General features: G+C 44.9%; 1 protein-coding gene across 4 annotated transcripts in view; it reads left to right on the top strand.

Moving 5' to 3' along the window:
• Positions 1-6,986: 6,986 nt before the first annotated feature.
• The window catches only part of CDK8 (cyclin dependent kinase 8), a 71,393-nt gene continuing 65,470 nt past the window's right edge, over positions 6,987-12,909 (top strand). For 2 of the 4 annotated variants that reach the window (XM_043891848.1, XM_043891846.1), the window contains exon 1: positions 6,988-7,701. In XM_043891848.1, coding sequence (XP_043747783.1) covers positions 7,574-7,701 — 128 coding nt within the window. In that variant the 5' untranslated portion in view covers positions 6,988-7,573. Of the gene's footprint in view, positions 7,702-12,909 lie in introns of all 4 variants that reach the window. The other 2 variants (XM_043891847.1, XM_043891845.1) reach the window with 2 other exon arrangements.

The following is a 12,909-nucleotide window of genomic DNA, read 5'->3' as shown; positions in this document are numbered from 1 at the left end:
TTCTGTATGAGCTTGCCCCTGCCTGCCTCACTGTCCTCATCTCACACAACCTCTCTCCTCATGACACTCCTATCACACAGCCTTGTTTCTATTCCTTGGCTCCTGGCTCAAGGTCTTTGTACTTGCTGTCCCTCAGATCCATCCATCTGGACCACTCTGCCTCCCTCCCCTTGGCAGCTTTTGCCCCTCGTCACTCAGGTCTCCCCTTAAGCATCACCTCAGAGAGTCTCTGGCCATTGACCTAAGTAATCTCCTCCTGGGCCCACTTTCCATCTCACTGCCCTCTTTCATTTCTTCATGGTACTTACTTAGAGCATTCCCCTTTCTCCTGTGAGCTCTTTACCCTCATCTTCCTCATCCCTCTGAATGAAGGAGCACTGTATTCTTATATAACCCTGCCTCCATGGCCACACTTCACTGGTCCAAGATGGGCCCCTGACCCAGCTGGTCCAGCATCTTTCCTGGGATTTTTAGAACTGGAATTGAGAAGCAAAGCTGATTCTTCTCTAATGACAGGCATCTTACATCAAATTCAGGGACTGTTAGTGGTCATGTGTCCAGTCATGTGGAGGAAATGACTCTGTAAGAGCAAATGACACTCACATGATGAAGGGAAGAAAGTTATTTTTGAAAGTGTTCTTTTTCTTTTTTTTTGGTTCTGGTGTTTTCTAGGGTCTAAATTAAATTCAAGATGCTTATAGAGTTGAGAAACTTTTTGCATCAGTATTTTCTTTGAAAAATTATAAAAGACTAGACAGATTGAGCCTGCTATTTCTCGTGTCTAACATTACACTCAAATATAGATGCTTAATTTGTGCATTTTGATGATAAAGGTAACGAACACTCAACCTGTAGAATGGGAGAGTAGATATTTTCCATTTAAATCACTTAGGACTAGAATTGAGATACTGACTGAGAAAATGGAATTAAAAGTTACAGAGACAAGTGATCAATGCTGAGAAGACTCAGTAAGACTTTTAACGTTCATATGTCATAAAGCACCAAAACCTTTTGCTGCAAAAAGCACATGCTCAGAGGAGGGGCTGAGGAAAATGTCAAATGTTTTAAAATGACTTGCTCCCCTTCATATTATTATTAAGTTTCATTTAAATCTTTATAGAAACCAAGCCAATGCAGCACATTCTAATTCTTTATAATTATGCAAACTATGTCCTGGGCCCTGTGTGGAGGCCTAAGATAAGTTAGAGACTTGGTCATTAAGGTGTTCATTAAAGGAAAGGTTTTTTTTTAAAGTACATAAAATAAATGGCTGGGCTTCCCTGGTGGCTCAGTGATAAAGAATGCGCCTGTCAAGCAGGAGAGTAGAGTTTAATCCCTGGGTCAGGAAGATCCCCAGAGAAGAAAATGGCAACCCACTCCTGTATTCTTGGCTTGGAAATTCTATGAACAGAGGAGTCTGGTGGGCTACAATCTGTGGGGTTGCACGAGTCAGACACAACTGAGGGACTAAACAACAGCAGCAAAATAAATTACTATCATGTAACATGGAACAACAGACTGGTTCCAAATAGGAAAAGGAGTACGCCAAGCCTGTATATTGTCACCCTGCTTATTTAACTTATATGCAGAGTACATCATGAGAAACACTGGGCTGGAAGAAGCACAAGCTGGAATCAAGATTGCCGGGAGAAATATCAATAACCTCAGATATGCAGATGACACCACCCTTATGGCAGAGAGTGAAGAGGAACTAAAAAGCCTCTTGATGAAAGTGAAGGAGGAGAGTGAAAAAGTTGGCTTAAAGCTTAACATTCAGAAAACTAAGATCATGGCATCTGGTCCCATCACTTCATGGGAAATAGATGGGGAGACAGTGGAAACAGTGTCAGACTTTATTTTTTTGGGCTCCCAAATCACTGCAGATGGTGATTGCAGCCATGAAATTAAAAGACGCTTACTCCTTGGAAGGAAAGTTATGACCAACTTAGATAGCATATTAAACAGCAGAATCATTACATTGCCAACAAAGGTCCATCTGGTCAAGGCTATGGTTTTTCCAGTGGTCATGCATGGATGTGAGAGTTGGACTGTGAAGAAAGCTGAGTGCCAAAAAATTGATGCTTTTGAACCATGATGTTGGAGAAAACTCTTGAGAGTCCCTTGGACTGCAAGGAGATTCAACCAGTCCATCCTAAAGGAGATCAGTCCTGGTGTCTATTGGAAGGACTGATGTTGAAGATGAAACTCCAGTACTTTGGCCACCTCATGCGAAGAGTTGACTCATTGGAAAAGACCCTGATGCTGGGAGGGATTGGGGGCAGGAGGAGAAGGGGACGACAGAGGATGAGATGGTTGGATGGCATCATTGACTCGATGGACATAGGTTTGAGTAAACTCCGGGAGTTTGTGATGGACAGGGAGGCCTGGCGTGCTGCGATTCATGGGGTCGCAAAGAGTTGGACACGACTGAGCGACTGAACTGACTGAAGGTAGCCAGGCTTCCCTCATGGTTCAGGCAGTAAAGAGTCTGCCTGCAATGCAGGAAACCCAGGTTCAATCCTTGGGTCTGTAAGATCTTCTTACAGAGCAGAACAACCCACTCTAGTATTCTTGCCTGGAGAATTCCATGGACAGAGGAGCCTAGCAGGCTACAGTCCATGGGGTCGCAAAGAATCGGACATGACTGATGCGACTTAGCATGCACACATATGAGGGAACCATGATGTTTCTATGTGAGTTATAAAGCAAGTGCAATGGTACCAGGGCTGGGGTAGGAGTTCATGGGAGAGAAAGGTCATATTCAGTTGCCAGAACCAGGAAAGGCTGCATGACTGACTTAGGCATTTGAGCTGTACCTTGGAGGATGGGTAGGCCTGCAAAGGTCAGAGATGGTATGAGGAAGCATCCAGCCTTTGAGAATGGGACAAAGGCATACTTGGCATGGGCACGAAGAACAGTGAACAGCAAATGAAGGCCTGAGCTTGGAGGGTTGGCAGGAAAACAGCAGAACGTCTGTCTATCGGCATCGCTGTGCTGGGGAATTGGGAAGTTCAGGGCACCGTATGGTATGTTCCGTTTCAGAAATTTTAAGTTTGAGATGACAGCACATTATCCCCTGAGGCTGAACAGGAGGCAGTGGAAATGTGGGGCTGGTGTTTGAGAGGCATGTTTAGACTGGAGATGTTAAATTTAGAATGTAAAGAACCACATTTTAAGAAAAGAAGCACAAGCATGACTTGTGCGTTGTCTGGAACACGGACCAACGAGGGCCAGAGGTGCTCCAGGGTCACTGGAAGTCGTCGTGGTGCCATGAGATGTGACATCAGGATGACCCGAGGCTGAAATCAAACCGAAACGGGAGCCCTTAGGTCCCTGATATGTTCGATTCAGTCAAACAACAGTTAAGTCTGAAGCTGATTTCTCTGATCCTTCCCTCAAGTCTTGGGAATACAAGCATGAGCCCCAAGGGCTTCCCAGCGCGCACTGCTTTGGCTCTGTGGGCCACTTTTTCACTCCTGTAATTGAGGTTCCATCTGCTGCCTCTTCCTTTCCTTTAAGCCTGGACACAGGCTCCAAAGGTAAAACCGGCTTATGTCTTAGGGATGATAGACGGGAATTACCACACAGAAAAGAAAAACCTCAAGCTGGATATTAGCTATTACTGCTCCTGACACATTAGCCAAGCTCCCCTCAGGGACCCTAGTGGCTCTCTCTTCCTTTGCTCCCTATCCTGATGCTCTGCTAAGGGGCCAGCTCACTTCACACCCCTGTGTGCCCCCAACCTAGAGTCCAGACCTCTAACTCACACCATAGTTGCAAAGAGAAAAGTAAGCCTTTCTCTTCCCTGGTCCAAGGTGGCCTTCCTTTCCTGTCCTGGGATTACTCACAGTAGAAACATGGCTAGCTTGACTACAGGAGTCATTTCACCATGTACATGTATATCAAAACATCATGTTGTGCCTCTTAAATCCATTTTTAAGAAAAAAAACAACAACTCAGGAGCTTCCCTGGTGGCTCAGTGATAAAGAATCCACCTACCAATGCAGGTTCAATCCCTGAGCTGGTAAGATCCCAGGGGATTGAAGGAGCAACTAAGCCTGTGCATAGAAACTACTGAAGCTCCAACTCGACAGCCCGTGCTCCACATCAAGAGAAGCCACTGCAATGAGAAGCCCGTGGACCGCAACTAGAGAGTAACCCCTGTTCACCACAACCAGAGAAAAGACAGCACAGCAATGGAGAACCAGCACAGCCAGAAGTAAAATATATAAAGAAAATTATTTAAAAAACAAACAAACTCAGTTTCTGCACAGGGATGTCTGTCTTATCTTCATCCATAAAATGGATGAAGTCATAAGAGTAGTCAAAAGTCATTTGAAGAAGTTGGGGACCTTCAGGATTTAGGAATATCGTGTGCAGGGGATGTGGGAAGTGGGTACAGGGCCAGGGTGGGGGCAAGCCCAGTCCCAAGCTTCTTCACAACCTTTTCTCTAGCATCGTGGTTTGGTTTCTCAGGATCTATGAGTAAATGATTGCACAAAAAAACACATCATTCGAGAAATACAAAATGTATAAGCTTCAGGAAGAGTCTATTCTAAATTCGTATTTAGGAAAAAAATTAAATTCTTTATGCAAAGGAAAAGTCCTGCTAGAAATCCTCCAATTTACATCAGTGAATAGAAACATCTAACATCCTAATCATGAACGCTTACCTTTCTGGAGCACTTACCCTAAGCTGAGGTTTTTTTTATTTTTAATTTTTTGGTCACGCTGTGAGTCATGTGGGATCTTAATTCCCCATTCAAGGATCGAACCTGAGCCCCCTGCATTGGAAGCTCGAATCTTAACCACTGGACCACCAGGGAAGTCACTGAGGTTTCGTATATCTCCATTTTGCAAAGAAAGGAATTCAGGGACCAAGGACACACTGCTAATAAATGGTACTGCTGCTGCTGCTAAGTCACTTCAGTTGTGTCCGACTCTGTGCGACCCCACAGATTGCAGTCCACCAGGCTCCCCCGTCCCTGGGATTCTCCGGACAAGAACACTGGAGTGGGTTGCCATTTCCTTCTCCAATGTATGAAAGTGAAAAGTGAAAGTGAAGTTGCTCAGTCATGTCCAACTTGTAGTAACCCCATGGACTGCAGCCCACCAGGCTCCTCCATCCATGGGATTTTCTAGGCAAGAGTACTGCAGTGGGGTGCCATTGCCTTCTCCAATTACTGGTACATCAAGATTCAAATCCGGGTCTCCCTGACCAGTCAGTATACTTAAACACTAAATAGTATTTGACACACTAGGAAAAACAACTTTGTTTAAACCAGTGGTGAAGTCACTCTTTTCTCCTGGGAAATTTATTTAAGAGCCCTTCTGAGGATTTTTCATAAAATGGTATCATGGTCATCATTTGTACATAGATATTTTTGACACAAATGTCCTTACTCATTAATTCAACACATGTTTCCAGTTTCTCTGATAGCACAGTTGGTGAAGAATCTGCCTGCAATGCAGGAGACCCCTGTTTGATTCCTGGGTCGGGAAGATCTCCTGGAGAAGGGACAAGCTACCCACTCCAGTATTCTTGGGCTTCCCTGGTGGCTCAGCTGGTAAAGAATCTGCCTGCAATGTGGAAGACTTGGGTTCAATCTCTGGGTTGGGAAGATTCGCTGGAGAAGGGAAAGGCTACCCACTCCAATATTCTGGCCTGGAGAATCCCATGGATATAGACGTTTTTGACACAAATGTCCTTACTTACTAACTCAACACATGTTTACTGCACACCAAAATCAAGCCATGATACTAGGCATCAGGAAATATGCAAATACTACTTCCTATAGGAATTAATAATCTAGCAAGGAACAGGAAGTAAAAGAACACAATCTGATGAATACCATGGGAGAGGTGAAAAAATTGGTTGGAGGTTCAAAGTGGAGAGACAACGTGGGGAGCTTTCGTGAAAATGGTAGCAGTTTGGAAAAATAAATATAAACATAAAATTAACATAAAATCAAAAAATGAAAAATAGACATCTAAATAAGGGGGATAAAACAAAATGAGGTATTATTATCAATATATCAGCACTGGGACTTTCTTGTTGGTCCAGTGGCTAAGACTCCACACTCCCAAATGCAGGAGTCCAACGTTCCATCCCTGGTCAGGGAATTAGACCCCACATGTTGCAACTAAAGATCCTGAGTGCCACAACTAAGACCTGGTGCAGCCAAATGAACAAATATTTTTTTAAAAAACGATAAAGATACCAAGATTCCTCCAGCAGACACCTTTCCTCCCTTAAAATTATGAACAGTTTTTATGGATTTAGATCCATTGCTGTAATCATAGCTAAAAATGGCTATTCTTAGGAGTAGTGGTGCAGAAGGCCGTACTCAAAGTAACATCACCTCTGAAAGGACAGTCGTCTGTCCCAAGAGTGCCACTTTCTAGGGGCAGCGTGGCCACTCCCAACTGACTCCCTTTTACTGATCTTTGCAATGCGTGTCAGCACATTGCTATCACTGTGCAGCCCTTATTAGACCGTGAACGACAAGATTTCCCGAGTGATAGTCTGTGAGCCGTTGATCAATAATTAGACTTATTTTTCTTCGATAACGATAGTGCCCTTTAAACTCTGAAGTTCGGAAGCGGCACAAAATGTGATTCTAACACAGACTAGACTCCCTCACGCTTAAATTTCTCTAGTTAAGTTTCTGGCCCAAATCTGACTCTAGCGACAACGCTGTTAAAAAAAAAAAAAATTTTCCAAGTGGTCATCGAAACGACTCCCCTCCTTCTGGACTACGAATCCCATCGTGCATCGCTCCCACCTCCCCCCCTCGCGGGGGGGCGGAGCCGAAGGCGGGGCGGCCACGGCGACGGCCGGTGCATTCTGGGTGCTGTAGTCTGGAGCCCCGGCTGCCGCCGGGACAGCCCACGTGGTGCTGGTGGCGGCTGCTCTGGGCAGCGGCTACCGCGCTAGGTTCACGCGCCCCCTCGGGGAGCGAGGCTCGGCTGGAGCGGTGCGCGGCGCGGGCGGCGGGGAAGGCCGAACGGCCCGGGTCTTCGCGACGTTTTTGCGACAGCGCGGCCGCGTTCCGCGAGTCCCCGCCCTCCGCTCTCTGAGGAGGTGCCGGCTGTTGTGCGGCGCTGCCTTTCTGTCTGAGTGGACGGGAGAGCGAGCGAGGGAGCGAGCGACTTAGGGAGCGAGCGTGAGCGTGTGTGAGCGCGGCTAGGCGCGAGCCTCCGAGGGAGAGCCCGCCGCGGGGGCCGAGCGCGCGGCCGGAACGCAGGAGCCGGAGCCCGCGGGGACAAGGGCAGCGACCGCACTCCCCACCCCCAGCCCCGGTCCTTTGCCCTCCTGCGCCCCCGGGTTCCTCGGCGTGTGTCCCCCCCACCCCACCCCGGCCGGCCCCCGCCCCGCCGCCCCGCTGGATGTCCCCGGCGCCCTCGCGGGGCCTCCTTTTGCTCCTGCCGCCGCGGCCGGGCCGGCGCTGCGGCCGCCGGGCGTAGAGCGGGCGGCTTCCCGGGGGCCGCGGCTGCCGGAGCCTCCCGGAGGGCCCCCGCCCCCGCGCCGCGGCGCCGCGACCCCAGCTCCCCGGCCCCGCCGGCCGTGACAATGGACTATGACTTTAAAGTGAAGCTGAGCAGCGAGCGGGAGCGGGTCGAGGACCTGTTTGAATACGAGGGCTGCAAAGTTGGCCGAGGCACTTACGGTCACGTCTACAAAGCCAAGCGGAAGGATGGGTGAGTGTCGGCGGGGCAGGTGGGCAGCCTCCCGCGGGCCGGGCTCCTGGAGGACATGGTGCCCGAAGGGGGCCGAGCCTGCGCGAGACCCCCACCCCCACCCCGCGAGCCGCTCCAGTGGTCTCCGGGCGCCGCTCGTCGGGAGGAGGAGCGTCTGATCCACGGGCTCTGTACTTTTCAAGGGCTTTGGTGCCAGATTTCTTTAAATGTTGCTTTAAAATGTCAGCTTAAATGATCTTGGAGGGAGGGGTCGATTTATTAGGGGACCCTTTACCCGCCTGCGGATTGACATGCATCAGCCCGGAAGGGAACCTGGGATCCTTTCCCTCGCACAGGTTGGTGATGCATTTAAGACCCCATTTGGGTTTTATTTGTGGGGAAGAAAGCAGCAAGTCCGTGTGGTTCTGAAGAGTTCCTCCCGGTGATCGATCACCTGCGGCAGAAACGTAGCAGTTGCTGTTTCGCTATCATTAGCTGCGAGTTTTCCTAGAACAATGAGGATTTGGTGCAGGGTGGGTGGTGGGGAAAAAGGCGAGTGACTAATAGGGGTGTCTTATTCAGAGCCCCCCACCCCCAGTTTAGCAGTTGGCAAGGAACTTTAAATAGTCTTTTTGCTTTAAATGTTCTTACCTAGAAATAATTAAGTCTGTGGCTGGTAATGGTCCCAGTTTAGTTTCCTAAACCGGCAAGTGAACTGTTCATTTTTCCTTTGTCAGTAGATGAATGTCTTGTAATGTTGACAAAAGAGAAGACATTTCTTAGTTGAGAAATATAATCTGTTAACTCCTAGTTTTCCTCTTGTAAAAACGGATGTTGTCTTTCCCACCTTTGACACTATAGGAAAAGGCTGGAAAGGACGTCAAAGCTTATATAATCTTTAGATTTTATTATAAACAAAGTAGGTTTACTTGAACATCACTCTTAGTTTGGTTAAGCTGCAGTTTAACGTTTAAAATAATTGCTTTTTTCAACAGATTAGATGGGAGGATATGTTCAGAACGGTATTAGTGCTTAAAAAAATGAAACCATTCGTAAAGCTGAAGTTACCTGGGTTGGGGGGAAGCCATATTTATAAATACTTCAGTATTCTCAATATTGGAAAAGGAAGGAGCTATGTATTCAATATTTTTCTTAGATTTACTGGGGTATCTTTCTAAAATACCTTAAAATGGACTCTAAGGAAGAAGATAGTAATTCTAATTAGTTTGGAATATAAGTTTCAGTGCTTGTATGCAGCAATAAAGCAGTACTGGTATCTGCAAAGATAGGGAGTTGAAAACTTGATCCTGTAGGTGCTGCATGTATTCAAAAGTACTTTTTAGTGGAATGGATAGTTGGGTGACATTTGAGAAATCACTGTCTGGAGATACTGCTGACTCTTGTTTAATTATGTTTCTCATTGAAGTATTACTCTGTAATAAAGTACATATTTAAAAAATTATCCTTGTTAACTTCCTGTACAATGTTTTTAAGAGCCTTATACTCTCTCCCTGTCCCCCAGTATTATGTAATTTGGGGCATGTTCATAAAATGCCCGATCCCATGAGGTTAGACATTGTAGTACATTTGACCAGTCTGTCATCTGTTCTATAAAATTCTGGTGACCTTAAATTCTTTTTGATCTCTCTGAAAAAAAGTTCTATTTTCATAAATTACTATTTTAATAAAACATCTAAATTAACTTTGAACATTTTATTAAAAACTGTAATGTTGTTTACTGGCAGGAGGTACTTTTGACCACATTTTATGTCTTCTGGTCAAGTTTTCATTTAGGATAACTTTAGGAGATTTAAATTTAATATGTACAATTTAAAAATAGTTGGATGTAGGTATATGAACATTTCTTTATTAATGATAGCCAGGTAGCATTGCATTTGTAAACATTAACTTTTTGTTTATAATTCCTTGGGCTTGTTTTTCAGTGGCCATTAATGATTTTGTTCATAGGAAAAACTTTTTTAAAAAATGGATCAAATGTCAAGAGAGTTTTAAAATTACTTTCAACAGTTTCTGTGTTCCAAAGGGAATATTTTTCGGTTTGGCTTCTTATAACCTCACTCTGGTAAAATGCAGTATTATATTTATGAAGCTTTTTTGATCTTATGTCAGTGAAATGTAATTTAATGCATTTTAGTCCAGGTAAAATAAAATTTGTGGCTATTTAATCTTTTATAAAAAGATGATCAGATAGTTTGGTTCTAGTATTGATTTATTTTCAAATGAAATTATATATTCTGCAGCTGAGATTTCAGAGAACTCTAGGATCCTAGACAGTAACACCTTCAAAGAGAGTACTCAGATTTAAATAAAATGAAATAAATTTTGTTTTGATGTCAGTTCATTTCAGTCACTCAGTTGTGTCCGACTTTTAGACGCCATGGACTGCAGCACCCCAGGCTTTCCTGTCTTTCAGTATCTCCCAGAGTTTGCTCAAACTCATGTGTTTTTTCAGTTTTACAGTTGAGGAAACGGAGATTTAAAAGGTGAAACAAATTTGTCCATGATTACATAACTAATTAAATATCAGAGCTGGAATTGGGGGGTTACAAGCAATCTCTTACTCCAGACCCATGCTTTTATCCATCATGCTTTGTATTAACATAAATATAAGCATAGTCATGGGGATTTGGTGTTTTAGGGAGTCATTCAGAAAACATGAGTGCCTTATTCCTGGGCTAGTCTTTTTAGTTAACTTACACTTTCTTAGTATGTTTCTGAACAATCTTAGTTTTTTCTAATGCTGCAAAAGTAAGTATATAACTATGTGGGTGTTTCTGCTTATTGTGTGTGTGTGTGTGTTAGGATGAACTGTTAAGTTGGGGAGACTGGAGAATTGAGTATGAGTTCAGACTCTGCCTCTGATCACCAGTGTGACCCTGGGCAAGTCATTTGTCCTTGTAGACCTTTGTTTCTTTATTTCTAAGATTACAGGGTTTCAGTTGATAACTTTTTGGGACTTCCTAGTATTGTAATTTGAAGAAGTAAAAATCATGACTAGAAAATACTTTTGCAAGATCAGGTAAACAACTACTAAGACAAAAATTTTACCTTAGGCAGTAATATACTTCCATGTTTCTTAGTCTCATGCTTTAATGTGGATTCTCATCAACCGCCAATGAGAAGACAGGTAACTTCCAAAGACTTGTCAGCTCCCACACCTAGCATGTCTTTTATCCCACTGTAGCATCCCCTCCGTTTACCTGTGAAGGTACCAGGTTCATGTGGCTCCCCCACTATTGTGCACCACTCATTTGGTGGCTAGCATGAGAGACTTCTCTGATCTGCACTGATGCTGTGAGTCGGCTTTAATTCCTTAACTGTGATCAGAACTTGGTTGGAACCCTATCTTCCCCTGAAGGATTCTGATAGTTTTGTTCTGAATATCGCTGAACCCAGTATCTAGCTTGAATTTGATATAAGTATTTCTTTAGATGTCAGATGTGGCAAATCCAGCATGTAATAATCCCTGCTACTGGGGATTTTGCATGTCCGGTAAGGAATATTCCTTGTAACATTTAAAACCTGTGATGGGAAGGGACAGGCAGAACATTCATTGTGCGTTTCTTACCTGCTGGCCGTTGAACTTACCTGTTTTAGATACTCAGTGAATTCAGATCCACAGGTTAGGCCTCTCTGAGGTGTCATTCTTAAATCCGATTTTCTTAGTAGCAAGACTGGCAAATTAATTCATTTGGATTTGTTTTACAGTTTCTTCTAACATCAGTTTCTTCTAACATTGAAAGAAGTCCATCCCCTCATTCATTCAGCAAATATTTACTGGATCCTTCTATCTGCCAAGCACTGTCCAAGGTATTGACAGTGCAAAGATGAATAAAATACTCCATTATTTGAGAAGATACCTGCTGAGGAAACAAACATGTAAATAAGCTGTAGTAATTGAACAAGCACTATGATAATCAATACCAGGTGCTCTTGGGACACAGACGTGGAGCTTCCAGCTTCTCTGCTTTCAGGGAAGCCCCTCACAGAGGGCAGCACTCTGTTGACCATGAGAGGAAAGGGAAGGTCTCCTCAGAAAGGACATTTCAGGAGGACAAAAGAGTGCTTTCTGTTGTGCTCTTAGACCCCAGCACAGGCTGTGGGTTTGGATTCTTTCTTCCCATGCCTTCCCTCCCTGTACCTGTCTGTTGCCAGCGTCTTCAAGCTCCTGCTGCGTGCGTAGTGCTCCACACATGCGCTGCAGATGTTCCCTTGTCTGCACTGAACCTGATGAGGCCCCCAATTCAGCACAGGGGTAACTTTATCAGCACGGAGGTGGCGCGGTGGTGAATAACCCCGCCTGGCTTGGGAAGATCCCCTGGAGCAGGAAATGGCCACCCATGCCAGTATTCATGCATGAAAAAACCCCATGGACAGAGGGGCCTGGCGGGCTGCAGTCCACGCGGTTGCAAAGAGTCAGACATGACTGAGCACCTAAGCGCACATGCACACAGAGCACATTCATTGTCTCTGAGGCAGTTTGCCACCTTTAGAACATTGGTGCATCAGAGCACAAGCTGCCTCTGAAGTCCAGGTGTCTGGTTTGGGAGTAGCGCTCACGTGTGAACTGCCACGGCAGGACAGCCTTTGGCTTATGACTCCCAATGGTAGATGATCTTCCTCTGGCCTCACTTCTGTTAGGAGTAGGGAGCCAGAATTTTCTCGCTGCTGAGATGGTGGTGGCAGCAGTTCAGAGGGGGACTTCCTCTTGCTGGGACTCTCGGTGGTGTGAAGAGGTGGTAGGGAGGGGGCTTCCAGCATACTGAATATCAGCCAGGAAAACAGAAATAATGATATATTATTATAAGTTATTGTTGGTCATTTGCAAACTTACCTGCTTTTTCAAAAATTTGTCCTCTTGGCAACTGTGTCCAGAATTATGATTTACAAACACTTGAAATAACCATATGTAAGGGAACTGTATATGCCAAATCAGTGTTGATAAATATATATTTTTTCCCCTGTGGCTAGTGTCATTTTTCTTGTCATGTCTTACATTGTTGAATGAATCCTCGTCGTCTGGGTTTTTTTTTTAATGCTTTTTCTGTTCTTAGCTGCTGCTAGAGAATGGAAATCCTACTGTCCTTAGCTCCTTCAGAGCAGTTTGTATATCCTTTCCTTCACAGCAGCTTAAGTAGGCCTTGGCCATCTTTTTGAAACTACTGTGATGTTTTTTGTCTTTAAATATCTCTTGTCACCCCAAGGCAG

This window comes from Cervus elaphus, chromosome 30, assembly GCF_910594005.1.
Source record: "Cervus elaphus chromosome 30, mCerEla1.1, whole genome shotgun sequence".
NCBI classification, from domain to species: Eukaryota; Metazoa; Chordata; class Mammalia; order Artiodactyla; family Cervidae; genus Cervus; species Cervus elaphus.
This window is presented reverse-complemented; position numbering and strand designations above follow the sequence as displayed.